Below are 26620 nucleotides of genomic sequence, written 5' to 3'. Positions count from 1 at the left end.
TTCGAAGATTGATGTATTTTGAAACTGATAGATAATGTCTGGGCTTTGTTAGCTTATATCATAGAGAATCAACATGGATAGTTACCCATTCCTTGAGTGTGTCCTAAGTCTTTTTGGCATAAATAGTCCAATTATGATTTCTTAAATACATGAAGAATAAGGCCGAAGCATCTCTCGATGTCCTGGATGTTTCTGTCCCATGATCTAAAAGAAAGTTACCCAAAAAAACAGCTTTAGTCTTTCCCCCTAAAACAATTCTTATTTTCATGTCCTGGAAAAATTGTAACTTAAATATTGCCATCAATAGATACAATGCGCCGTGCAGTAAACAGAAGTGTTTGTACAGTAAAAGTATCACGGGTGTCAACCATAAATTCAGTGTGTTTAAAACGATGTTGAAAGCTTGGCTAGTTAGCTACTAGAGATCTTACAGATTCATGATTTTGCTGCAAGCAATAGCTAGCTAGCCTTTATGTGCAAAGGCATTTTGTCATATGGTTCTCAAGCATTTCCTGTAAAAGAAGTGAACTCTTGTGCTCCAAGCATTTCCTCAGCATAACTTATCTGGGTAATTCTAAGTTTTGTAATCTTCTGAATTAACTATTATGCATAGTGTTTTTTTTTCTCGAACAGCGCAGGAGAACTGCGCGTCATTTCATTAAGGTAGAGAAAGAATTACAAAGGTCCAAGTGACCCAACACACACACCCCACTCCCCAGAACTAGGTTACTGACTCGCCACACAAAAAGGAAAAAAAAGGACGACCAAACTTCTCCAAGCATTAAGCTCCAGAAGGCAACAACCTGAAAACCAGCTCCTGGAGTTTGGAGGCCCCGGCCGAGCACCAGAGCCCACCCTCCGAGCTAATAGCCCTAAGGACTTCCTGAACACTTGGCCTCTTATTATCAAAGACACAAGAATTGCGATGCTTCCAAATCTCCCAAGCCACCAAAATTATCAAGGAGTTGAGGCCTTTACGCAAATCCTTAGGGACAGCCACAGTTGTTCTCTTCCACCACCCTGAGAAACGAATCACAGTAGGCTGTGGTGCCAACTGTAGCATTCCCAACTGATGCAAAACCAGGGCCCAAACTTGCCGGGCAAAAACACAGCCCACTAGCAAATGGTTTATTGTTTCATCCTCTTGATCACATAATGGGCAAGCCTCAGGATGGGGCAGATTCCTCCTTGCAAGTCTATCGGCTGTCCAGACCCGGTTGTGAAATACCAACCAGATGAAGAATTTGCAGCGCGGAGGAGCCCAAGTTTTCCAGATCCTTCTCCAAGACCCAAACTTGATGGTTCCCTCAAAGAAGGCTGCATAAGCTGATTTACTGGTGTAGGAACCATCCTAAGTTAATTTCCATCTATATTGATCTGGAATCTCCGGATGCAAAATAAATCCATCCACAATGTCCCAAATACGAAGGTACTCAAGCATGACCACAACTGTACGTGCTCCTTTAATATCCTGAACCCAACTATTATGATGCAAGGCTTGTGCCACCGTCCTTCTCTTGGCTGTTCGATTTGGGACTGCCTTGAACAGGTTAGGAGCTATTTCAGCCAAGGTATGCCCCCCCAGCCATCTATCTTTCCAGAACAATATCTCCTCTCCATTTCCTACTATGGCATCGACTGCAACATTGAAGAGAGCCTCGGCTTTATGAGGAACAGAGATAGGAAGGCCGGCCCATGGCCTTTCAGCATCTGTCTTTTGCGCCCACAACCACCGAATCTTCAGTGCACATCCCAGAAGTTCAAGATTATGAATCCCAAGACCTCCATACTCAAGTGGTCTTTGCACCTTTTCCCAAGCTACTAGGCAATTGCCACCATTGGCCTGCTGGTGACCCTTCCAAAGGAAGCCTCGCCGTTTTTTGTCAATAGCCTTAATCACATATTTTGGAAGGTCCAGGGCAGTTAAAAGGTATATTGGGACAATAGTCAGCACAACCTTCACCATGACTAGCCGCCCAGCTCTGTTCATAAGAGAAGCCTTCCATCCAGGGAGATAATCTGCCACTTTATCCACTAAAGGTAACAGCACCTCTTTAGTTGGTTTTCCAATTGAGAGCGGGAGGCCAAGATACATGTAGGGAAAAAACTTTATAGAACATGAGAGGATGTCTGCCGTGAGAGCCAATTCCTCATTAGTACAGTGAATAGGGGAAACTGAGCTCTTAGCTAGATTAGTTCTAAGCCCAGAAGCATGTCCAAACAGATCTAGGAGGTGCTTGATGGTGATCAGATCCAAATTATATGGTCTCAGGAAAATTACCGCGTCGTCAGCATAAAAGGAGACCCGATGCCTTGCTTGCTGAATGGCCAGAGGCTGCAACAAACCCATCGAAGTAGCGTGATTGACCAAAGAATTTAGGACATCCATAACTAGAATAAACAACATTGGTGACAGCGGGTCACCCTGTCTGAGCCCACGGTGATGGAAAATAGAGTCCCCAGGCTCTCCATTAACCAAGACTTGTGTCGAAGAAGTGGACGGGATCAGACAAATGAGGTCCCGCCATCGCTGACCAAACCCCACCTTGCACATGACCTCCAAGAGAAACGACCAAGACACAGAATCAAAAGCCTTGGAGATGTCCAGTTTAAGGAGGATATGCGCCTCTTTCTTCTTATGCAGGGTTTTAACCATCTGTTGGACCAGCATGAAATTGTCATGGATTTTCCTTCCTCTCACAAAAGCGCTCTGATTTGCAGAGATCAAGGAAGGCAGCATAGGGGCTAGCCGATTAGCCAAGATCTTCGTCACCAACTTGGCAAAGCTATGAATCAGGCTTATAGGTCGAAAATCCTTCACTTCCACTGCATCCACTTTCTTTGGTAGCAGGGTTATAAAGGCTGTGTTCAAGAGCCGAAATTTGAAGACATGGCCTTGCTGGATGGCCTCCAATGCCCTCATCACATCACCTTTAATAATGCTCTAGTAGGATTTATAAAACCTTCCTGTGAATCCATCCGGCCCTGGGGCCTTATCCAAGGGCATATCCTTTATGGTAGCCCACACTTCCTCCTCAGAGAAAGAAGCATCCAGCTCAGATAAATTATGATGTTGAATGTTCAAAATATCTAGATCAAGAGTGTAATCTCTTTCTTCAGCTGTTCCAAGAATGCTCTCATAGAAATCATCCACTGCTTTCTGTTTCTCATCTTGTGTGACAACCACCTGATTACCAACTTGCAATTTTGAGATGAAGTTCTTCTTCTTCCTGTATCTAGCTTGTTGGTGGAAGAAAGCAGTATTGGCGTCACCTTCCCGGAGATAAAGAAATCTAGAACGTAGCCGTGCAATGGTTTGCTCAAGGGAAGCCAGACTGAGACAATGAAGTTTGAGTTTCTTTCTGAGCCATTCCTCACGATCAGAGAGTGCCCTTGAATCTCTTTCAATTTCCAAACGGTGAAGTATTTCCTTGGCCAATTCTAATTGGGCTTTAATATTCCCTACTTTCCGTTGTCCCCATTTTTGCAGCCCCTTACTGAGCCGCTGCAATTTAAGGAAGATGCACTCCACAGCACAAGTAGACTGCACTGCAGCCTCCCAATTCTGTTTAACAGCATCAAGAAAGCCAGGCAATTTGGTCCAGAAGCTTTCAAAATGGAATCTTCGCTTGCTAGATGTACACACCTTCAAACCAAGGATAAGTGGGCAGTGGTCTGAAACCCCGGCTGCTGTGCTTTGGAGTACAGCATCAGGAAAAATATTTTCCCAATCACCACAACAAAAAGCCCGATCCAGCCTCACCAAAGTAGGCGATCTCCTCTCATTGGACCAAGTATATTTACGACCCAAGAGCGGAATCTCCTTGAGATCATTGTCATCTAGAAAACGCCTGAATCTTCCCATCATAGCTCTATCTAAATTTGCATTATTCTTGTCAGCAGCCTGATAAATCAAATTGAAATCTCCGCCTAAGATCCAAGGACCATTGCAAAGAGCCCTGATATTCCTTAATTCTTGCAAGAACAACACTTTCTCATCATCCCCTTGTGGCCCATAGACGCCAGTGAACCACCAATTGCGACCCTCTTGCTCCGTAAACAGAACAGAAGCTGAATAAGTGTCAATTCTTGATGCAATTGCCTAGCAAGAACACCCCTTCCAAGCAATCAGAACCCCTCCTCTAGTCCCATTGGCCGGGAGCGCGATGAAATTATCATACGCAGAGCCACAGACTGAAAGGAGAAGATGTTGGGACATGTTAGCGACCTTGGTTTCTTGTAAACAGATGATGTCAGCATTACTGGATATAACAACATCTCTGACAGAATTCCGACGATCCCTGTTGTTAAGACCTCGGACATTCCAAACTAGAATGGTAGAAGGATTCATTTGAGCAAAGAAATAAGACGACCATAACAAAGAGTCTAACCTTACAACATTGTAAGGACATCTGCAGCCCGCACCTGCTCACCCGTTCCCACTTCCCAGCCAAAAATAGCAGCTAAAGCACAGACGTGGGAATCAGAGAGTAATGGCCCGAAGAGCTTACTATAAATGTCTTGAGCTTCTGGCTGAATGATCTCCCTTTCTTCAAAGCCAAGCTGCCGCATCACCCTCATTTGAGTCACTGAAAGCACCGGTCCCGGCGAGCATGGAGCGGCACCAGCGACCCGCCTGCTGCGCCGCGGTAGAGACCCCGAAGGAGCGGCCTTTTTTCGTCGCTTCTGGATTACAGGCAGAGGGACGAGCCTGTCCACCGGCTTGCACACCTTGTCGAGATTCTGGAGCCGGGACTTTGCCCCTGAACCCAGGGAAGGAGCATCCACAACGGCCGGGGAGGCTGGGGCAGGGGACCTAACACGGCGCCGCCGCCTGGAGTAAACTCGGACCTACGCCCCCCCAGCATGTAGAGGTTGAGCAGGCGGCGGGGCAGGGTCTGATGGAGCAGCCGTCGACAGGCGCTCCCCAACCAGTGGCGTAACAGGCCTTGCTTCAGATATTGAGAGGGGGAAATCCAGCGACGGCGGATTGAATTTCGGGATGACGGGCGTAGGGGAGCGTTGGGGCGAGCGTGGCGAGGCCGGAGTGGGAGCTTCATCCGTCGCCTTGCCGACCGGCGGATTCGAGCACGGCACAGTCAGCTGGCCGGGGAAGCTCCCTACCGTAGCCTCACCAAGACCAATGTGATCCATAATAGAGTTACAGCCCAGGACCGGGGAATCCAGAAACACACAACGGGGGCCCATTTCCATCCCCGTGGGTGCCACTTCTGCTGGGCCAGAAACAACCGATGACCTAGAGTTCTCTTCACACAGCATACAAGTAGGAGAGGCCCTTGAGGAGATCAAGGGCTCCCCAAGAACACGCTCGATAGCATCGGTATCTGAACCCGCGGCATTAGCTGCGCCACCTCATCGGATGCTGGGACGTCCTCGGGACCCCGCATCGCCACCACGAGACCCGGGCGGCCAACGTTCCGCTCCTACAAGGCCGCCACGGACCCTAAGGCCTCGGCCAACAGCAGAGAGCACGCCGTCAGAGGATGAGATGCGTGCGACTTCCCAAGAACCGATTGCATCCCCTGCCCCTGGACCGATCGCCGCTGAGAACCGCCGCCATGACTGGAAAGCTCCCCACCAGCCGGTCCTGAGGGCGGTTGCGATGGGGAACGAACACGACGTCGCCGTCTAGCACAGTCACCATCATCATCATCCCCCCCATCAGAAGGAGGAGGATTCGGCGCCTCAGGTTGGAGAGCGACTGAATACCGTATGTTGACAGGGTAAGATAAAACCCTCTTGACCGGAGGATCCTCGATGACAGCCATTGGAGGCTCAACCACCCATAATTCCTTTGACAAGGGAAGAGCAGACGGGTCTGAACACCAGGCCAAACACCGAAAACACGAAAGATCCACGAGCCCTAGGGTGTCAGGATGCAACTGCTGAACCCAAGCGTGGGGACTCAAGAAACGATCCACCGTAGATGTTTCCCAAACATGATTTGGAATGCCACACAGCTCAATATGAAGCAGAAACGGTAGAACTCGACCTTGGGCACCAGCCAGACGGCTCCATCGCTTGCACAGAAGGCGAAAATTGAAGCCGGAAGAACTGATCGGTTGCCGCAGCCCAACCAGACGCTCGACCAAAGCTATGTCAGGAAGGATCAGTAAGTAACTTGAGGAGGAAGCTTGACGAAGCACCAAGGAGCTGGCAACAACATCATTTCTTTCCGCGATCACCGCAGCAACCTCCTCCACTACAGCCAATGGTTCATTGCCGATCACAGACACCGTAACTGCATTTGCCAGGTCCTCCTCAGCCCTTGCCACCTGCTCGGTCCAATCAATGATGCACGGAGGAGGCTTTAAAGCTTCACAGGCCGTCTGCGATGAAGCCATGTCCGGCAATGGATCATCAGCCTGGTCGCGGTCGGACTCCTGCACAGGGCGACGCCGGAACCGCGGGCGTCGACGACGACGCTGCTGCCCTGCCCGCGTACCTTGATCTTGGGCCTGCTCCTCCAAAGGGCCCTGCGTTGAACCATCACCACCAGCAGCGCCCGCCGGAGAAGACCGTTGCGGGGTGGCAGTACTGGTGGCTTCATGGGCCGGAGAAATCCGTCGCCACACGGGGATGCGGGCAGGAGTAGGTGGACTAGAAGCGTTCTGCAATATACCAGCGCCACCAGCAGCCCCCGTCGTAGAAGGCCGTTGTAGGGGAACAGCGCCGGTAGCCTCATTGGCCGGAGATATCCGTCGCCAAACAGAGATGCGGGCAGAAGCAGGACGAGCAGAAGCGTTCCCGCCGCGGATCACCGCAGGACACACATAGGAACGGTGGCCCTGGGATTGGCAACGGAAACAGCGAGTCCTCTGGCGACAATGAGACGCCGTATGCGAAGTCGAGAAGCAGTTGAAGCAACGGCCAACCAGGTCCGCCGGGATTGAACGGCGCGGAGGACGGGCTACACGCCTAATCCGCCGCCGTGCGCCACGTGACAGCGCCTTCTGCCATCCCTGCGAGTTTGGACGCGTAGCGCCGGTCGAGAAGACCGCACCCCACTGCCCAGGGTGATCCCGCCGGAGAAGCGTTATCCTAGGAACTCAGGAGGTCGCAGGAACCATGGCCGCCGCAGAAGTCGTCGAGAGAGGAGCGCCTGCCACCACCACGGCAGCCTTTCCACCGCCCGCTGCCGAAGACGCCGCACAAGAAGCCCGCGAGGAAGAGACCACGACGTCACGGAAGGATGGCGGCGAGCCGCTAGGACTGGCGGAGGAGCTCGGCGAAACAGAGCACCAACGCTCCTGCTTGGAGCGTCCGCCCAGAACCAGCAGCTCCTCCTGGGAGGGAACAGGGGAGGAAGAACCCACCGTCTTGGGATGGATAGGAGGCGCGGGGGCCGTTTTGGTGGCCGCCGGATTCGGGATGAACTCCGGCGCGGGGCTGGTGGGAGGCGAGACGGTGGGGGAGGGAGAGGAGGGGTCGGGAGCCATATCGCATCGTAAATCGGTTCGAAGTTGAGCCGTGGGAAGGATTACAACTTCACATTGGTGATAACATAATCTTTGCATAGTGTGATGCTAACTTTTACAATTGTAGGGGGCACTGTCGTATTTGGTTGGTGCAGCTGCTGGAATACCTACCATTCAGCAGCAGTACAAAGGTTTTTGTACACTGTAAATTTGACTCTAGAAGCACTGCCATTATTAAGAGCTTTGTGCATACCTGAAAATCATTATTTGTGCAGATACTTAGTGAACATTATGTGTGCTTCAGACCAATGCGAAGCGATGGGTCACAGTTTTACAGAGCTTTCCTTTTCTCTTACTTGGAAAAACGCCATTAATCCTGTAATAAATACCATTAATCTTTTACAAATCATTTTATTTATTACATTCTCTGAGAAGGGCATTCTTTCTGATATTTATTACATCCTCACCCAAAATGATCTTTTCATGGCCTATGTTGGGCTTATTTTCTATCAATCAACATACGAAGTAGCAATTTTTTTTAAGATTGTAATTCTTGTAATTTCAGCAACATATAGAATTAGGCTGTTTTTGCAGCTGCGCTTATTCAATCTTTGTGTGGTTCTTTGAAAGTCCAGTGCACTGTAGTGTCTGTGTTGACACTTCACCTTTTTTTGTTGGGGTTCGGAAATGGTGTCATATGTTTAGGTACCTCATTGGATCACAGCAGGCAAGTTTGTTTCAGCACAGGTTTCTGCCTATCAGTAGTATTCTAAGAAAGCTAGTAATCCTATACCATTTGGCACTGTCATGTAAACTTCTTCAGTCATACAAGTCTGTACAGAAAGTTGATTATGACCAACCTTTTTAATTAGATGCTAAATGGATATAAGGACATTTGTACATCAGGAATGCATATAGTTGGTGCTATTTATTTAGTTCGACTGCAACACTCCATCTTTGGTTGGTTGATTTTTTTTTAAGGTCCAATAAACTGCAGCAATGTGCTAATATCTACTTTTATATCCAATATTCTAGCTTTGGGATCTGGAAGTATCTATTGCCATTCTTCCATTTAGATTATGTGTAAACAACACATTATCTGATGCATTATCTTTTCAACCAAGTTTGCTGAGAACTCCATTCGTCCATTTAGATTATGTGTCTCTGTTGCCCTCCTCATCACCACCTCACCATAGCCACAGGGTCAGCCTGAACTTGTGGATCAGCATGGAAGTGGAGGGCCAAAAGGAAGGTTGGCTTGCAGATCATACTTGGTAACCAATTCCTGCAGCGCTGTGCATTGGGGGCATCATATTTCTTTCCCCTGTCAGCCTGTACGTACTGAATGCTCAAACTAGTGTTCTGGATTCTTCTCTTTATCAGTATATGGATCCACCACTGTCTTTACTTGAGATGTCTGCAGACTGTCTTTGTTTTGCATGAGTACTGATTTGCAGAAAGCATATTCATCTCTCCTACTTACACTGGACTTTTCTTGAGTGTATTCAGCATATACAGAACTAGTGTTTTACCAGTGTTCTAGTAAGTTTTGCTGAGCTGTGGGCAGGTACCTGCCTCTTTGCTTCATTTATTTGTGCTCAACTGAAACCAGGGGTACAATTGTCTTTTCAGATGGCTAAAACATATAGAAGGAATTCAAATGGATGAGATAGCAAGGAAATCAAGGATACAATGTTGAGAGTGACAATAATGCGAGGTTCATGTTGGGACTTGGGAGTGTCAATTTTGCGAAGGCTGTTGGTAGGGGCATATTTAAAATCTTTATAGTATGTGTTATGTAATACACGACTTTGTATACTACTGAAAGTTTGAAAGTAGTGTATGAATGGTTAATGTTCAATGCTAAATTCTGAGTGTGATGCACATATGTAGTACACGATAAAATGTTACTTGTGTGATGCTTTGCTAGAATATGCTTGCTTGATGTGATGAGAACTAAGATAGAAGTTTAAATTCCTTTGGCTCTAATATCTTGTTCTAAGTATTTGGTACTAAGGATGTTTTACACTATATGCGCGCTTCAAAGACATGTCTGCATACCATGTCTGATTTACTAGTAAAAGCTCTCCCAAACCCATATCCATACATATGTGCAAGAGTTATACCCAAAACCTTTAGCACATATATAGGGAGAGTGGGAGAGTCTACAAGTTTAGTTTTGAAGCACTTATCCTCTCTAATTCATGTGTCTCATGCTATGGATAAGTGCTACAAAACTCATGTTCATGTCCACAATATACCTTGTGTATGGAATTGGCTTGAAACCCATATTCTTTTAACTCCTTGGTATATGTTGTCACCAATTACCCAAAAAAGCGAGAGATCAAAAGCATCTAGGCCCCTATTTGGATCTTGTTAATTGAATGCCAACATTAGTTTTGAAGACTTTTTTTATTTGAAATCATTTGGGACTTAGAAATGCGGGTTTACGATTAATGATTTCAAAAACTCATATTTTTTTATGTATTTTAGAATTATCTTGGATGAAGAATGATCTAAACCAAAGTTCTGGTACTCGAATATTTAAAAGAAGATACTAGATTCATATTTTTCTAGTTTAACCTATGAGATTAACTTGAACCGAATTGGTTCGATTTAAACCGATGAGAAGGGTGTCTATTACTTGACTTCGTAGTTTAGGGTTGAAATCCGACTGACATGTAATTTAAAAGTTGAAAAATATGCTCTATCCATTTAAGAAAGCTCACGAAAAACTTAATAAAGCCTCAGCCATCTAGTCTAGTCGATAAATATAAACCTTAACAGTTTCTACGTACTTCCCCGTATTTATTATTTTATTTGTTTGGCCGTCGACATTGGACAAAACGTTGAACACGCGTCTTATTAAAAAATACTTTAGATATGTCAAAGTATAAGCCATTCTCAAAGATCATTAATACTTTAAGATAAGCTTGACTTATACTTTAGTTTTACACGTTTCCATTATAAGGGCCTGTTTAGTTCCCCTTTTTACTAAAAAAAATTGATGTTTTGGCTCATCATTTTATAAAATGAAACTAAACACCATAGTGAAATTGTACCCAAAAAGTGTTTTGGTATTTTGGATTTGGTAACCTGGAGGCTAAAAAACAGGCAAAATTTTGGGTTGAGAGTGTTGGCATTCTGCATTTTGGATGGAACTAAACACACCATTAAAAATTGTGGCATTTTGCATTTCATCATTCCAAAAAAGTTGACATTTTGTATTTTGCATTCCATATGAAACTAAATACACTTTTATTTTGTCGAGAATCAATGGCGGGTTGTTTGATCTCACCTCAAGTCTAGTGACTAAACTTTAGTCACTTTATTAGAGACTACAGTTTCAAACAAACTAACTAAAAAATGACTAAAACACTTTAACCCCACTAGTCATAAGATGCTAAAAAATAACTAAAACATTTTAGTCCATTAAATTTTAGGAAGTGAGATCAAACACCCCTAAATTGGTGGGGAGTGTCTAGCTCATCACCGTTCACCCAAAAGAGAGAGAGAGAAGCGAAACGGCTCTGCCACCGTGGCAAGAAAGCAGAGCGGCTGAGAAAGTTTTGTTAAAAAAAAGGCCCAATTTGTTGCTTCTGCGTCACACCGATTTCGCTGCCGGGATGGCCAGTCCACGCCCTCCCCTCGGCCGGATCCTCGGCCTCGCCGCCGTCGCCGTCGCGGCCTGCGCCTGCTTCCCTACCCCCGTCTCCGGTATCCGGTGAGATCCACACCCTCCTTCCTGCCGTTGTCAGGGCCCCGAATCTTTGCCCGTGCTCGTCGCACGCAGTCGATGTAACTCTCAGCAGTTGGAAGTTCCTTGTAGATAAAGGCGAGTAGTTGCACCAGTCAGGATCCACTTGGTCACGGGCTGGGACCCAATGCTTAATTCTAGTATTGATGAATACTGTGAGGGGGGAAGGTGAATGCCAAGCTAATTTTGAACATTAAGGCCTCGTTTGGATTGTAGGAAAAGTGTAGGAATGGCACAGGAAACTCATTCCAGAGGAAATATCTTCTCTCTCATCGTTTGGAACAAGGGAAACCGTAGGAAATTTTCCAAAGGAACAGCAGCTGCACCTGTACTTTTGGAGGAATCAGAAAATGAGCTCTGAGCTCATTGGAAACTTTCCTACGGCTGTTCAATGCCTCTCGCTGCTTGTTAACTATTGATGAATAGACGAGCTGCATATGTACGGTGAATGGATAGAGAGACTTAAATGCATATGGTTTTTTTTACAACAATGCATACGGGGTTGGAGCCTTGGAGGCACATAGGTAACAGCTGCACGCTATTAAATGACACCAGTTAATTATAAAATACAATAAGTTGATCCACTATTACTAGAGATGCTGATATTAGTTTATCACTCTCATGTTTTTATTCCTGCGTTCCAAACACCTCTTTCTACTTCTTTCCTGCGTTTTTCTAATCCTCTATTTTCACACTCTATTCCTATCCCTTTCCTCTGTTTCCTACCATTCCTTTATTTTTTATTCCTCTGTTAAATTCGATTACTGATTGGGGAAAAGGCAATATATTGTGAAATATCAGTGGCATTTACCTCTTTGATTATCATGAAAATAGCCCAATAATCTTTGACAATGTTCAGTTTTATCAATGGGCTGTTTGATTTTGAGTTCACTGTCACAAATCGCTAGCAGAAGGAATGTAGGATTAGATGAGGGAAGGGTGAGGGAGCTTAGGAGAGATGGAATTGTGGAAGGAAGCAGTGTGGATCATTAGGCAAGTAAAGAAGAAAGAGAGGTACATGAAAAGGGTAGGGACGAATAGAAATGTTTCAATGTAAAGGTGGTGAGCAGTTAGCTAGCTACAAGTTACTAGTTCTGGAATCATTGAATCAAACTGCGCTTTAACCTTGTTTCTATGACCTGGACAAAGTTTTCATTGCGTAAGGCAGCATGGCTATCAGTGAATTGCTTCAGTCTAGTATTTGGATATTCTTGTCATTCTGAATATGAGAGCAATTCAGTGTGTTTAAAACGATGTTGAAAGCTTGGCTAGTTAGCTACTAGAGATCTTACAGATTCATGATTTTGCTGCAAGCAATAGCTAGCTAGCCTTTATGTGCAAAGGCATTTTGTCATATGGTTCTCAAGCATTTCCTGTAAAAGAAGTGAACTCTTGTGCTCCAAGCATTTCCTCAGCATAACTTATCTGGGTAATTCTAAGTTTTGTAATCTTCTGAATTAACTATTATGCATAGTGTGATGCTAACTTTTACAATTGTAGGGGGCACTGTCGTATTTGGTTGGTGCAGCTGCTGGAATACCTACCATTCAGCAGCAGTACAAAGGTTTTTGTACACTGTAAATTTGACTCTAGAAGCACTGCCATTATTAAGAGCTTTGTGCATACCTGAAAATCATTATTTGTGCAGATACTTAGTGAACATTATGTGTGCTTCAGACCAATGCGAAGCGATGGGTCACAGTTTTACAGAGCTTTCCTTTTCTCTTACTTGGAAAAACGCCATTAATCCTGTAATAAATACCATTAATCTTTTACAAATCATTTTATTTATTACATTCTCTGAGAAGGGCATTCTTTCTGATATTTATTACATCCTCACCCAAAATGATCTTTTCATGGCCTATGTTGGGCTTATTTTCTATCAATCAACATGCGAAGTAGCAATTTTTTTTAAGATTTTAATTCTTGTAATTTCAGCAACATATAGAATTAGGCTGTTTTTGCAGCTGCGCTTATTCAATCTTTGTGTGGTTCTTTGAAAGTCCAGTGCACTGTAGTGTCTGTGTTGACACTTCACCTTTTTTTGTTGGGGTTCGGAAATGGTGTCATATGTTTAGGTACCTCATTGGATCACAGCAGGCAAGTTTGTTTCAGCACAGGTTTCTGCCTATCAGTAGTATTCTAAGAAAGCTAGTAATCCTATACCATTTGGCACTGTCATGTAAACTTCTTCAGTCATACAAGTCTGTACAGAAAGTTGATTATGACCAACCTTTTTAATTAGATGCTAAATGGATATAAGGACATTTGTACATCAGGAATGCATATAGTTGGTGCTATTTATTTAGTTCGACTGCAACACTCCATCTTTGGTTGGTTGATTTTTTTTGAAGGTCCAATAAACTGCAGCAATGTGCTAATATCTACTTTTATATCCAATATTCTAGCTTTGGGATCTGGAAGTATCTATTGCCATTCTTCCATTTAGATTATGTGCTCTTTATCAGTATATGGATCCACCGCTGTCTTTACTTGAGATGTCTGCAGACTGTCTTTGTTTTGCATGAGTACTGATTTGCAGAAAGCATATTCATCTCTCCTACTTACACTGGACTTTTCTTGAGTGTATTCAGCATATACAGAACTAGTGTTTTACCAGTGTTCTAGTAAGTTTTGCTGAGCTGTGGGCAGGTACCTGCCTCTTTGCTTCATTTATTTGTGCTCAACTGAAACCAGGGGTACAATTGTCTTTTCAGATGGCTAAAACATATAGAAGGAATTCAAATGGATGAGATAGCAAGGAAATCAAGGATACAATGTTGAGAGTGACAATAATGCGAGGTTCATGTTGGGACTTGGGAGTGTCAATTTTGCGAAGGCTGTTGGTAGGGGCATATTTAAAATCTTTATAGTATGTGTTATGTAATACACGACTTTGTATACTACTGAAAGTTTGAAAGTAGTGTATGAATGGTTAATGTTCAATGCTAAATTCTGAGTGTGATGCACATATGTAGTACACGATAAAATGTTACTTGTGTGATGCTTTGCTAGAATATGCTTGCTTGATGTGATGAGAACTAAGATAGAAGTTTAAATTCCTTTGGCTCTAATATCTTGTTCTAAGTATTTCAAGTGGTATCTATAGGATGGTGGGTACTAAGGATGTTTTACACTATATGCGCGCTTCAAAGACATGTCTGCATACCATGTCTGATTTACTAGTAAAAGCTCTCCCAAACCCATATCCATACATATGTGCAAGAGTTATACCCAAAACCTTTAGCACATATATAGGGAGAGTCTACAAGTTTAGTTTTGAAGCACTTATCCTCTCTAATTCATGTGTCTCATGCTATGGATAAGTGCTACAAAACTCATGTTCATGTCCACAATATACCTTGTGTATGGAATTGGCTTGAAACCCATATTCTTTTAACTCCTTGGTATATGTTGTCACCAATTACCCAAAAAAGCGAGAGATCAAAAGCATCTAGGCCCCTATTTGGATCTTGTTAATTGAATGCCAACATTAGTTTTGAAGACTTTTTTTTATTTGAAATCATTTGGGACTTAGAAATGCGGGTTTACGATTAATGATTTCAAAAACTCAGATTTTTTTTTATGTATTTTAGAATTATCTTGGATGAAGAATGATCTAAACCAAAGTTCTAGTACTCGAATATTTAAAAGAAGATACTAGATTCATATTTTTCTAGTTTAACCTATGAGATTAACTTGAACCGAATTGGTTCGATTTAAACCGATGAGAAGGGTGTCTATTACTTGACTTCGTAGTTTAGGGTTGAAATCCGACTGACATGTAATTTAAAAGTTGAAAAATATGCTCTATCCATTTAAGAAAGCTCAAGAAAAACTTAATAAAGCCTCAGCCATCTAGTCTAGTCGATAAATATAAACCTTAACAGTTTCTACGTACTTCCCCGTATTTATTATTTTATTTGTTTGGCCGTCGACATTGGACAAAACGTTGAACACGCGTCTTATTAAAAAATACTTTAGATATGTCAAAGTATAAGCCATTCTCAAAGATCATTAATACTTTAAGATAAGCTTGACTTATACTTTAGTTTTACACGTTTCCATTATAAGGGCCTGTTTAGTTCCCCTTTTTACTAAAAAAAATTGATGTTTTGGCTCATCATTTTATAAAATGAAACTAAACACCATAGTGAAATTGTACCCAAAAAGTGTTTTGGTATTTTGGATTTGGTAACCTGGAGGCTAAAAAACAGGCAAAATTTTGGGTTGAGAGTGTTGGCATTCTGCATTTTGGATGGAACTAAACACACCATTAAAAATTGTGGCATTTTGCATTTCATCATTCCAAAAAAGTTGACATTTTGTATTTTGTATTTTGCATTCCATATGAAACTAAATACACTTTTATTTTGTCGAGAATCAATGGCGGGTTGTTTGATCTCACCTCAAGTCTAGTGACTAAACTTTAGTCACTTTATTAGAGACTACAGTTTCAAACAAACTAACTAAAAAATGACTAAAACACTTTAACCCCACTAGTCATAAGATGCTAAAAAATAACTAAAACATTTTAGTCCATTAAATTTTAGGAAGTGAGATCAAACACCCCTAAATTGGTGGGGAGTGTCTAGCTCATCACCGTTCACCCAAGAGAGAGAGAGAGAGAGAGAGAGAGAGAAGCGAAACGGCTCTGCCACCGTGGCAAGAAAGCAGAGCGGCTGAGAAAGTTTTGTTAAAAAAAAGGCCCAATTTGTTGCTTCTGCGTCTCACCGATTTCGCTGCCGGGATGGCCAGTCCGCGCCCTCCCCTCGGCCGGATCCTCCGCCTCGCCGCCGTCGCCGTCGCGGCCTGCGCCTGCTTCCCTACCCCCGTCTCCGGTATCCGGTGAGATCCACACCCTCCTTCCTGCCGTTGTCAGGGCCCCGAATCTTTGCCCGTGCTCGTCGCACGCAGTCGATGTAACTCTCAGCAGTTGGAAGTTCCTTGTAGATAAAGGCGAGTAGTTGCACCAGTCAGGATCCACTTGGTCACGGGCTGGGACCCAATGCTTAATTCTAGTATTGATGAATACTGTGAGGGGGGAAGGTGAATGCCAAGCTAATTTTGAACATTAGGCCTCGTTTGGATTGTAGGAAAAGTGTAGGAATGGTACAGGAAACTCATTCCAGAGGAAATATCTTCTCTCTCATCGTTTGGAACAAGGGAAACCGTAGGAAATTTTCCAAAGGAACAGCAGCTGCACCTGTACTTTTGGAGGAATCAGAAAATGAGCTCTGAGCTCATTGGAAACTTTCCTACGGCTGTTCAATGCCTCTCGCTGCTTGTTAACTATTGATGAATAGACGAGCTGCATATGTACGGTGAATGGATAGAGAGAATTAAATGCATATGGTTTTTTTTACAACAATGCATACGGGGTTGGAGCCTTGGAGGCACATAGGTAACAGCTGCACGCTATTAAATGACACCAGTTAATTATAAAATACAATAAGTTGATCCACTATTACTAGAGATGCTGATATTAGTTTATCACTCTCATGTTTTTATTCCTATGTTATGGATTCCTGCGTTCCAAACACCTCAGCGTTTTTCCAATCCTCTGTTTTCACACTCTATTCCTATCCCTTTCCTCTGTTTCCTACCATTCCTTTATTTTTGTTTCCTCTGTTAAATTCGATTACTGATTGGGGAAAAGGCAATATATTGTGAAATATCAGTGGCATTTACCTCTTTGATTATCATGAAAATAGCCCAATCTTTGACAATGTTCAGTTTTATCAATGGGCTGTTTGATTTTGAGTTCACTGTCACAAATCGCTAGCAGAAGGAATGTAGGATTAGATGAGGGAAGGGTGAGGGAGCTTAGGAGAGATGGAATTGTGGAAGGAAGCAGTGTGGATCATTAGGCAAGTAAAGAAGAAAGAGAGGTACATGAAAAGGGTAGGGACGAATAGAAATGTTTCAATGTAAAGGTGGTGAGCAGTTAGCTAGCTACAAGTTACTAGTTCTGGAATCATTGAATCAAACTGCGCTTTAACCTTGTTTCTATGACCTGGACAAAGTTTTCATTGCGTAAGGCAGCATGGTTATCAGTGAATTGCTTCAGTCTAGTATTTGGATATTCTTGTCATTCTGAATATGAGAGCAATTTTAAAGTTTATATTTCAGTAAAGCTAAGGAAAGAACTTTAAATATTGTGCAGGAAGGACATTGGCTTTATTGAACCAATTGTGTGCAGAAGCACTGTTCAGGGGCGGCATCTGATCTCTGATGATAATGGTAATACTCCTGCGCCTTTGTCTTGCATGCTAAGATAATTTTTCCAACAAATGCTGCACTATCTGACAACTATCTCTCACTGATAAAACACTACCCTTCGCAGGTTATGTATGCTCTGCACTTTCAATCAATCCATGGTCTCACTGCTGCCCAACAACAGGGGACCGCTTTTCCTGCCAGTGAGTTAACTATTTTCATTTTACCATATTATATGCAAAACTCCAACAAAACTGGTTACCCTGCAAAGCCTGACATAAGTCTTCGTGACATAATCCAGGGGCTGCAAACTTGATTTACAGTGCTGCAGTTCATATGAATATTGTGTTTCTTGCTGTTTGAATCCTTCTAAGGTAAATCCTAATAAGTTGTACCAGCTCTGGAAGACAAAAACGAATTGTTTCATAAATATTTTACTCGACCTTTTTGACAGATCAAGAAAGAAGATGTGCTGAAGCTGAAGGTAGCTAAGCCAGTTACTGCTGGTAAGATGCTTGAAGTTATTAATTGCTAAGGTGAATTTGGAATATGGCAAATGAAGTCTACCGTTAATTTTCTCCAGGAACATACACAAATGTTTTCGATTTCTGCATGGGAAGATGCCGCCATAGCTCTGCAAGTGTGGTACTGCCTTTCCTTCCCCCCTTAGAGTGCCAGTACAATAATTTTTCTACTTTATGGCATATCTTTTTTTTTTGAATCCATGGCATATCTTTCTTGTTTAAACTAAAACAGAGTTTTTTCAGTCTCGTATCTTTTAACGTTAGTTGCAACAATTGCTTGTCCAAAGAAGTTCAAACTAACTAAGTTGCTCTTTCAATTTACCAGGTTCATGAAAATGCCTATGCCAGTGACTTCCATCACTGTTTTTCAGTGCACCAAAATTTATCAGGTATGACAAACTATGAACCATATTTCTTGGCTATATTACAACTTATCAATTGTAACATGTTCTCAGGTCATTACTTGTAGACTGGAATTATCATGTTTTCAAATATTCACTGCTAGCAGCATTAGAATTACTAGAGATATGTAGCATATGCTATGGCCTGGAATTGTGGCTGGGGCACGCGATGGCATTTATGATTTATCTATTGACTTATTTGAGAATTTTGATAGCCAAAAGATATTGCCCTATTATCTTGTCTTGACTGAAATCTGGACAGAGTCAATGGTAGCAGCTCTACCTTCTGTCTATTCCTAATGCTTATGATGCATTTTTTTTGAATCGTCTGGTTGGAAATGATCATGGAATGTAAACATTCTGCAGGATCAACTGAATCTAGTTCTGTATCAAAGTTGTTGGGCATTAACGTTGTAGTAGGAAGGTAAGGCCTTTCCACTTTAAGCACCTTATTTCTCTAAAGTGAATGTGCACCTAGGAACTGCTTTATGAAATCCCAAATGGAATTTAGGCCCGGGGAATCCTGCAGCTTGGTTTGCAAAGTAAGAGGACAATCATGTGTTCCAAGCAGGCTCTCTGTGCTGAACAAATGTGAGATGTAAGTCCAATTGTGTATCTTCAAATTACATCCATCTTTACAGTTCATTTGATTATCCTCAAATTACAAATGACATGCCACGCTATAGCAATTCTGTTTAGACGACCAGTCATGTAGCAAAGTTCCATCAGGGGTGAGCTTGAAGTAAATGTTCACTGAGAGATTACTTCGCAGAACCTAACTTATCAATTGAATAGCCAAGTAGATTGCATCTGGATGGGACCATCAGTAGTATAATGGAAGCTGTTACCTACAAACTTGATAAATGTCTTTTGCTATTTACATCTCTTTTTTTTTTCAATTTTCAACTGCTATCAATCTGTCAGCACCAACACACAATTTGCATTGATATCCTATTTTTTTTATGTCCTCGTGCATGGATTCTGCTGCAGGTGCATATGTTACTTGTCCTAGGTTTTGGCTATGCTATTGGGTGAGAGTAAGACAGATTTTTAGGTCTCTGGAAAAGGAACACCCCATATAGACTGAATTGGAATCTGGAGCAAAATGGGGAGGCAAGGGGTGTGCTTAGTGTAGCTCTGCCCTAACAATAGTTAGGCTGGGTGTATATTTATTGTTGAGTATCATTTTTACTAGGGTCCACTTAAGCTTTATACCTGAAAGGGTAGGGTAAGACTAGAGAATTACACAAGATACTGTCCCAGAGGTGATGCCATCTGAATTCAACCTCATCACAAGCACATAACAATTTCAAATTCGGATCTTTGGCACATCAGTTGTGTTTGCTGTAGTCCCAACACCATGAAGTATTTTTTGGGTGCTCCATTGCATGGGTGCAGAATTTTCGGTTCCCTGACAGAATGTCTGAGTCTGAGTACATAGTCATTTTGGGTACCCGTGAGGTTTTCTTATCCTAGAAAAAACAACTAATTTTCATTTCCAGCTATCCTCCATTTGGATGTGATGTCACAATCAGCCAGCCCTATTGGAAATGTATAGATAATCATGCCAGAGCCAAGTTTGATATCAAGTCATCAACTATTATCAGTTACTTGTTTAAACAAAGAAAATGTGAGGAAAATTTTACCCCCCTCAAAAAAATTGCTGGGAAGAGATGGGTTTCTTGTGCCTGTAGTCCACAAAGTGATGAATGCTAAGAAATCACCGCTGTGTTAGTATGGTTTGCCTGTTTTCTGTACAGTCTGTGTAGATTATTCCATAGTTGCTAGCATGAGATAATTCATATAGTTTATAAGACCCAAGCTGAAAACTGAAGGGTATATATACCATGCTCAAATGTAAAGCAAATGTAACTTCTATTAAACCTGCATGACATCATGAGCGCTGTCAGTAATATTATTGCTATAAATTGTTGGGAAAATTGTTGTGGAGTGGACCTGATCTGGATCCTATGTACCCGTGATCATTTTGTTAGTAGGTCTTTCATGATAGGAATTTGTGCATGTTAATTAGTGTTCATGTTAGTTTGGGAGCTTGCTAGATCTAGATTTTGTTTTTGATGTGAAAATAGATTCATCATCAAATTCTCACTTGATGGCCAAAAAATTCGTCCATGTTAGATCATCATCTAAATTCCCAAGGAAACTTTCTTGAGATTGGATAATACAAACTGGAGCAATGTTTTTGTTTCTCTGTATGTGTTCTTCTGTTCATCCATCCATTCAGGATAACACTTACTTGAGCTGAATTATTCGAACCAGTTTGCAGAAATATATGAGATGCAAGACTGGCTGCTTTCCCAGCCTTGGACCAGATCAACCTGCTGAAGTTGTTGATGAAGCTCCAACCAGCTTGGTATGAATGATAATTTTACTTACTTTAAAATAAAACAATCTTGGAGTACTGTCTATCTCATTTTTCACATTTAGCTGTTTGACCACATGCAGACTGTTATAGGTTTTATATCTAGAAAATGGATGTTTCCATACTCAGGTCATATTGGATGGATATCTTGTGTCTCTTCTGGTTATGTGGTTTATGAACTACTTGAAACTGACATTCACTGTGCTGCGCTTAGTCCAATTTCTGAAAATACTCAACACTTGACCAACAAAATGTGCTTATCAGCTTATGGCTAGTAATTTAGGAGGGATAAGGGGAGTGTGCAGTGGCCATGGGAAGCTGGCACACAGGCAGCACAAGGGATCTGGAGAGCTAAGAGGTGAAGGGGGTAGTCCTTTGCTTCTCCTTAATGAACTTGAGCCATGATATACCCCCTTCATTTTATATGTATAAAGATAACTTGGCCCTTAAGTCAACTATTGAGGGGGTCTTTTTGATACGATCCTACCTTCCTAAATTGCAATAGACATATTCTTAATTAAAGAGAGAACTTGGCTTCCAAACTATTTAACTTCACAACGTGATCCTTGCGACCTAAGCCCATCTGAAGAGTATCATTACATATACGTTTTGGGCCTGACAAAATTCATTGTTTGGCCAGCTATCCAAGCCACAATTGCTACTTTGTGCTTGTTTGTTTCTGTTCTCTCGAGAACCGAGCTGCATTTACACAGCCGCGGTCGCTGATCATCGGTTCGCCCACTGCAGAAAATGAACTGTGCTCTGATCTCCTGCAGCGTGATTTTGCCCACCATCCGCCAAACTCCCTGTGGCAGGCCAACCGACAGTCGGATTTTAATCCGAAACAAACACGAATGATCCCACAAACCCATGGTTTTCTCTGCCTCATTGGATCAGCTTTGATTTTAACATACTTTAAATGATCAAATTTATTATCTTAGATATTATGATGTCTCTGCTATGGCACTAACAAATTTGAGACGGCTACTCAACTTTAGCTTTGATTTTAACATACTTTAAATGATCAAACTTATTATCTTAGATATTATGATGTCGCTGCTTTGGCACTAACAAAGTTGAGACAGCACCACAAATATCTAGCTGGTGTCATACCAAATGGGATTTGGATGCAAGATCTAGAACTTCACACACATGACAGTGGGTGGTGATCATTCCATAGGTCTGACCAGAAGAGAACAGTAGATCCATCCCCGAGTTTCCAAGACTTTTCTCTTTTGCCAAAAACAAGAAGATTTCTGTGTTACAGTTCCTTCAATAAAATCTCACAGTGGGGGCCTCCCCTGCTGTATTTTTCGCTCAAAAAAAACAGTGGGTGGTGATAAATGAGAGGATTCGGTGGATTGAGGAGAAATTTATCAGGCTACTTTTGGAAAAAAAAAGAAGAAAAAAAAACTATAGCAGCAACACCAATCCTTAAAGCCACCTAAACTGTGTTCTCCTCTTTCTTCATCTTTTTGTTAGATACCTTTCGAAAGGAATCTTATGTTTTGTTGTCATTTATTGGTTTTTTCCCACAATCAAAGACTCAGAGTATGTGCAAAATTAGATTCAAGAATTTAACTTTTATGCCTCATCTATTTTAATTTAAATAATGAAAACCGTATTTGTTGCTTATGGTATCGATGCATTGGTCCCCAGTTAAATGCCTGATTTAGCAACATTAGGAATTGCCAAAGTTAAGCTCAATGCTACACGAGGGATGCTGGTAGAGTCTATTGACTAGATTTTTTTCAGTTATATGTTTGTGCTTTCTACTTTGATGTTTTGCTAGTAAACATAAAATGGTCACATTTAAAATGTGGAAGTGGAACTGACTGCCTTTCTTCTGGTTTCTATTTCAGAATCCAGGAGCATGCTTATACATGCAGATGGATGAGCGGCTCACATGTGATGGTTCACATCAGCATACTCGAAGGCTCTGTCCATGCGCTTGAGAAGGGAAAGGGAATGTGACACTCATAAGACAGAAGAGGGGTAGTTTTCTCGGAAAAACTTTCTATCATGCTCTAGGCTCATTTAATTGCCTAGTGCCAAGATGTGGACAAAGTAGGTTTGCTCACGTCAGTCGTGTTCACTTGACAGGAAACAAGTGGAGGTGATAAGCTGAAAACCGATGGTTCTCCATCACTCCCATGATGAACAACCTTTTTATGTACTGGTTGTGGGTTGCCTCAAAAAGAACTCTGCTCCTATTTTTGGGAAGGATCATGGATGCAAAATGAAATGGAGTACCTGCAAAAAGATCTGCTCCTATTTTTGAGAAGCGTCATGGATGCAGAGGAAATGGAGTACCTGGAAATCTTTGCTTGGTACTTGGTAGGATGTTGCATGCTGAATGAAAATGCATGCAACCGATTCAGCAGTGCGTTGGTCTATATAGATACCATCAGAATGTGTTAAGAGATTAGAGATGCATTGCATCCATGCTTTCCTCATAATTAATATTTGTGGCTGTCGTCAGCAGCCTATTTCTCCTTTTCTCAAGCATCATGTGCAGACCAAAAACCTGAACCAATTATATATTTGTAATATATTGCACAATCTTTCATGCATGTTTTAAGACAAAGTAGCCCAAACATAACTACAGATACATGATCTTTTAAATCAATTACACCATGCCAGCATCTCTGCATCACAAACTCCGATGCCTTTTTTGCCAGCCTCAATCAAAAGGAATAATTAGGCTTGAAATCTTTCATGAACTTTGGTCTCTCCCTCCCTTTGTTATCATCTTTGCTTTGACCAGTGGTGGCACTCTCCTCTGCTGCAGCTTCGTCTTCCTGGTTGTCCTCCTGGAAGGCCGGGTGGGTAAAGATGTTCCCCAGGAGCTGTGTGCCCCTGAGGGCATTGGTGAGCGGCAGGTGACCCTCAGGTGTGTCATCCTTCATCTCCCAGATGAACTCATCAGGGAAGGCCCTGTAGTTGTACTGCTCTACCTCTGTGTCCAGCTTCTTCATCCAGCCGACCCTGATGAAGAAGCGGGTGAAGTCGCGCTGCGATTTCTCCCAGAGCCGCCGCTGCACGCTGTAGCCGAACTTGCCATTGCTGTGCTCTTTCCAGAGCTCGTCAATGGCGCGAAGGTCCTCGGTGGAGATGAACTGGACCTCGGAGAAGAAGACGTACCCTCGGCGCCTCGCAGACTCTCCGGCAAGGTCGATGATGAGCGCCCGGGTGGTCTCGTCAGCCTGGCGGTAGTCCCCCGCCACGAGATGGCGGCCGAGGAGGTCGAGGGAGGGGGCTGGTGACGAGTCTTCTTCTGCTGCTGATGCTGCCGGGGCCACCGGAGTTGGAGCTGACGAGTTGGTGGTCGAGGTTGTGGTCACCGAGCGGGAGGTGTTGGGGTGGAGCCTGAAGGAAATGCTGCCTCCGGTGTTGGTGGAGAGCTTGAGCAGGGCAGAAGGGGAGCCGTCATGGCTGCCACCGGTGCTGGCGAAAGAATGGTGCTGCGGGAGAAGAAAGGATTGCAGAGAAGCATTTGCCATGGATGGCGGGAGGACGCAGCTGAGCTGAGAATGGAGAGGGAGGGAGGGAGGGAAGGAGACGATGATAAAAGAGTGGATGGGGTTTAGTGAGAGCTGAGCTGGTGGTCGTGTGGTGTGGAGAATTGAGACCGTGTTGCCTTGTGTGTGTGTGTTCTTGTGATGGCCCACCTTTGTGCGTGTCTTGTGTCAAGGCCTCAAGGGTTGTGAGAGATTTTGGTGGTGGTTTTGTAGGGGGTACGTCTGGGAGAGAATACAAAGGTGGGCTGTGATTGGTGGGTTCTGGGTGAGGTGAGGATACTGGCTATGACAAACAACCCAACCAAAGTGAGGGTGAGGTGGGTACTCTGGGTCCATAGGACAGTTCTGGTATGTTGCGCTTCCTTTTTTTCTTTCCCTGGAGCATGGAGAAGAAAACTTAACCTAAATTTCATATTCAGTTCTTTTAGCCAAGATTTTGGTTTTAATCCTTTTAATTTAAACAATAGATATAAGGTTCGATGTGTACATAATTTTTGCATGTATAAAAGGTGGTTAGTTTGCTAGTAGAAACTGAAGTTTACATATAGGTCATTTGCAACATGTAAAAACTCTTTTGGAATCTCGACATTCAAAATGACATGATCAGCGCCAGGAGTAAGATAGTAAAAAGTTTTCCATAAAATTTCTACCCCCTATTCTAATTCTTCTATCTAGTTCTTCCTATATTGTTTGCGCTGAACCAGGTGTAATCTTTATAGGATTGTTCTGCGTTTTTTTATGAAGATGGGTGTGACGTTCAACTTGAATAATCGGTTGCCGTTTTTTTCTTCTTATTTACCAAGAAATCAACAGCCACAAAATGGAAGCTTTTTACAAAAATCATCTAAACTTTCGAAATAGTGGCATCCAATTGCGGGAGTTGGGGAAGTTTCTGGGTATACGGACCTGGTCCATGTAAATCTACTGCGCCTGCGCCTATCAAGGACATCAGACGCACCCGAGTCTGGACGGCAGAGCTTTGCTTGTCTGTTTATTTCGTAGGCCACGGATCCTATCTCGTTTAATCAGGTAAGGCGTGGGAATGCACTTTTAAATGGTAACTACAGTGGTTTAAAAAAATGGTAACTACGGTAAGAAAAGTCCAAATTTCTGCATAAATAAGGCTCAAATTTTTTTTGTTTATTTTATGAATAAAGACACTAAAAAAATGCACCATATCAGATATTTATCATGGAAAATAATAGTCAGTACTAAAGAATAACAATTTGGCCAAAACCACATCTGAAAAATAAGTGTTCATTTAAGATCAAACTGATTGTTTTTTCTTTCCGGTGTTCGACACCCACCGGAGCTCACCTACAAATTCAGCATGTTCGCTTGCTCGTATACGATCGTGGATTATAAGCTGGAGTAGTATTTTTCTCTCACACCAAACCAGTCAGCAGTAAATAATCCACGATCGTTTACGGCCTGCCGAACAGGCTGAAATACTCTCTCCATACAAGGTTTTAAAGACTGAAAAGCTACTCACCGCTAGTAATGAGATCTATTACCCACATAATGCAGGCTTACTTCACCATCAGAACATTGTGCTGTAGGAACTAGACCTTGCACAGAACAAATTGAAAGAAGAGGTCAAAATCATTACATCAAAAGCCAACCAACTATTTCCCTTGATGAACATACAAGCTAAGATCATACAAAATCAACAGACCGGACATACTCTCACTGACCTGCACCGACATTGGAGAGATCTTATTTCAATGCCTCGTCGATGCCACCAACAAGATCCTACAAGAAACTACAACTACGAATGAGTAGGTCCCCACTCCTCTGTCCGCTAGCAAGGTCGCCAGGAGGGAGAGAGGAGAGGGACCAAGGTGGCAGTGGGGAGGAGACCCTAGGAGGGGTTGTAGCTTTTAGGGGAAAAACTTTGGTGTGTGCAACACAAATGGCTCTAAACTAATTTTAGTTCAACTTACTCCCTCCAACTATACCAGTTGGTCAAATCCATCCCTAAATAAGATTGCTTTTTGGTTTGGAAATTTTTTTGATTACTCCTCAAATTTGCCATGTGTACAAATAACCCAAAACTATTTTTTGTTCAATTTACTCCCTAAATTATTTTAGTTGGTCCAATCCACCACTTAATAAGATTTTTTTTCTCCACATAAAACTGGGTATTAAGTTAAAAAAAAATGGGTGGTAGCAGACATCATAATTATGTTAAATAATCACATTGTGAATTTTTCATCAAGGACAAATTTGATGTCAAGTTAGAGTACCTAGTAAGTTGTAACCATGTACTCACTCTATACCAAAATATAAGGCGTGCAAGTATTTTAAAATTCAAACTAGTCATATGAAAAGTCGTACTACAAAGTTTGGTTACATTGGATTTGTATTTAGAAATAG

General features: G+C 42.6%; 4 protein-coding genes across 4 annotated transcripts; 1 reads left to right on the top strand and 3 right to left on the bottom strand.

Moving 5' to 3' along the window:
• Positions 1 to 2944: 2944 nt before the first annotated feature.
• Positions 2945 to 4572, bottom strand: LOC136507185 (uncharacterized). The gene is made up of 3 exons (XM_066501983.1): positions 4434 to 4572; positions 4229 to 4329; positions 2945 to 3904 (listed from the first exon to the last, which is right to left on the bottom strand). The coding sequence occupies exons 1-3, from the start codon at positions 4570 to 4572 to the stop codon at positions 2945 to 2947; spliced, it is 1200 nt and encodes a 399-aa protein (XP_066358080.1).
• An 872-nt stretch (positions 4573 to 5444) lies between these two features.
• Positions 5445 to 7460, bottom strand: LOC136507184 (uncharacterized). Its single transcript, XM_066501982.1, has 2 exons — positions 7089 to 7460; positions 5445 to 6809 (listed from the first exon to the last, which is right to left on the bottom strand). The coding sequence occupies exons 1-2, from the start codon at positions 7458 to 7460 to the stop codon at positions 5445 to 5447; spliced, it is 1737 nt and encodes a 578-aa protein (XP_066358079.1).
• Positions 7461 to 15843: 8383 nt separating this feature from the next.
• LOC136508156 (uncharacterized) lies at positions 15844 to 23310 on the top strand. The gene is made up of 12 exons (XM_066502783.1): positions 15844 to 16044; positions 17363 to 17439; positions 17543 to 17618; positions 17717 to 17789; positions 17870 to 17921; positions 17999 to 18060; positions 18265 to 18328; positions 18707 to 18764; positions 18852 to 18938; positions 20621 to 20714; positions 22586 to 22718; positions 22827 to 23310. Exons 1-11 carry the CDS (start codon positions 15947 to 15949, stop codon positions 22676 to 22678), a joined length of 834 nt encoding a protein of 277 aa, XP_066358880.1. The 5' UTR covers positions 15844 to 15946; the 3' UTR covers positions 22679 to 22718; positions 22827 to 23310.
• On the bottom strand, positions 23237 to 24631 carry LOC136508157 (tetrapyrrole-binding protein, chloroplastic-like). Its single transcript, XM_066502784.1, has one exon. The coding sequence runs from the start codon at positions 24224 to 24226 to the stop codon at positions 23411 to 23413; it is 816 nt and encodes a 271-aa protein (XP_066358881.1). The 5' UTR covers positions 24227 to 24631; the 3' UTR covers positions 23237 to 23410.
• Positions 24632 to 26620: the final 1989 nt, after the last annotated feature.

This window comes from Miscanthus floridulus, chromosome 15 (assembly GCF_019320115.1).
Source record: "Miscanthus floridulus cultivar M001 chromosome 15, ASM1932011v1, whole genome shotgun sequence".
Classification (NCBI taxonomy): Eukaryota; Viridiplantae; Streptophyta; class Magnoliopsida; order Poales; family Poaceae; genus Miscanthus; species Miscanthus floridulus.
Note: the sequence above shows the minus strand (reverse complement) of the source record. Positions and strands in the feature narration are given on the sequence as shown.

Coding starts and splice junctions, on each gene's coding strand:
- LOC136507185 (XM_066501983.1), bottom strand. CDS start 4,572: ATGCGGCAGCTTGGCTTTGAAGAAAGGGAGATCATTCAGCCAGAAGCT. Junction 4,330..4,433: donor TGGCTGGGAAGTGGGAACGG/GTGAGCAGGTGC, acceptor CTACCATTCTAG/TTTGGAATGTCCGAGGTCTT. Junction 3,905..4,228: donor TCTGTTTACAAGAAACCAAG/GTCGCTAACATG, acceptor TTGATTTATCAG/GCTGCTGACAAGAATAATGC.
- LOC136507184 (XM_066501982.1), bottom strand. CDS start 7,460: ATGGCTCCCGACCCCTCCTCTCCCTCCCCCACCGTCTCGCCTCCCACC. Junction 6,810..7,088: donor CGACTTCTGCGGCGGCCATG/GTTCCTGCGACC, acceptor TGCCAATCCCAG/GGCCACCGTTCCTATGTGTG.
- LOC136508156 (XM_066502783.1), top strand. CDS start 15,947: ATGGCCAGTCCGCGCCCTCCCCTCGGCCGGATCCTCCGCCTCGCCGCC. Junction 17,790..17,869: donor GCTGTTTGAATCCTTCTAAG/GTAAATCCTAAT, acceptor CCTTTTTGACAG/ATCAAGAAAGAAGATGTGCT. Junction 20,715..22,585: donor ATGAAGCTCCAACCAGCTTG/GTATGAATGATA, acceptor TTTCTATTTCAG/AATCCAGGAGCATGCTTATA.
- LOC136508157 (XM_066502784.1), bottom strand. CDS start 24,226: ATGGCAAATGCTTCTCTGCAATCCTTTCTTCTCCCGCAGCACCATTCT.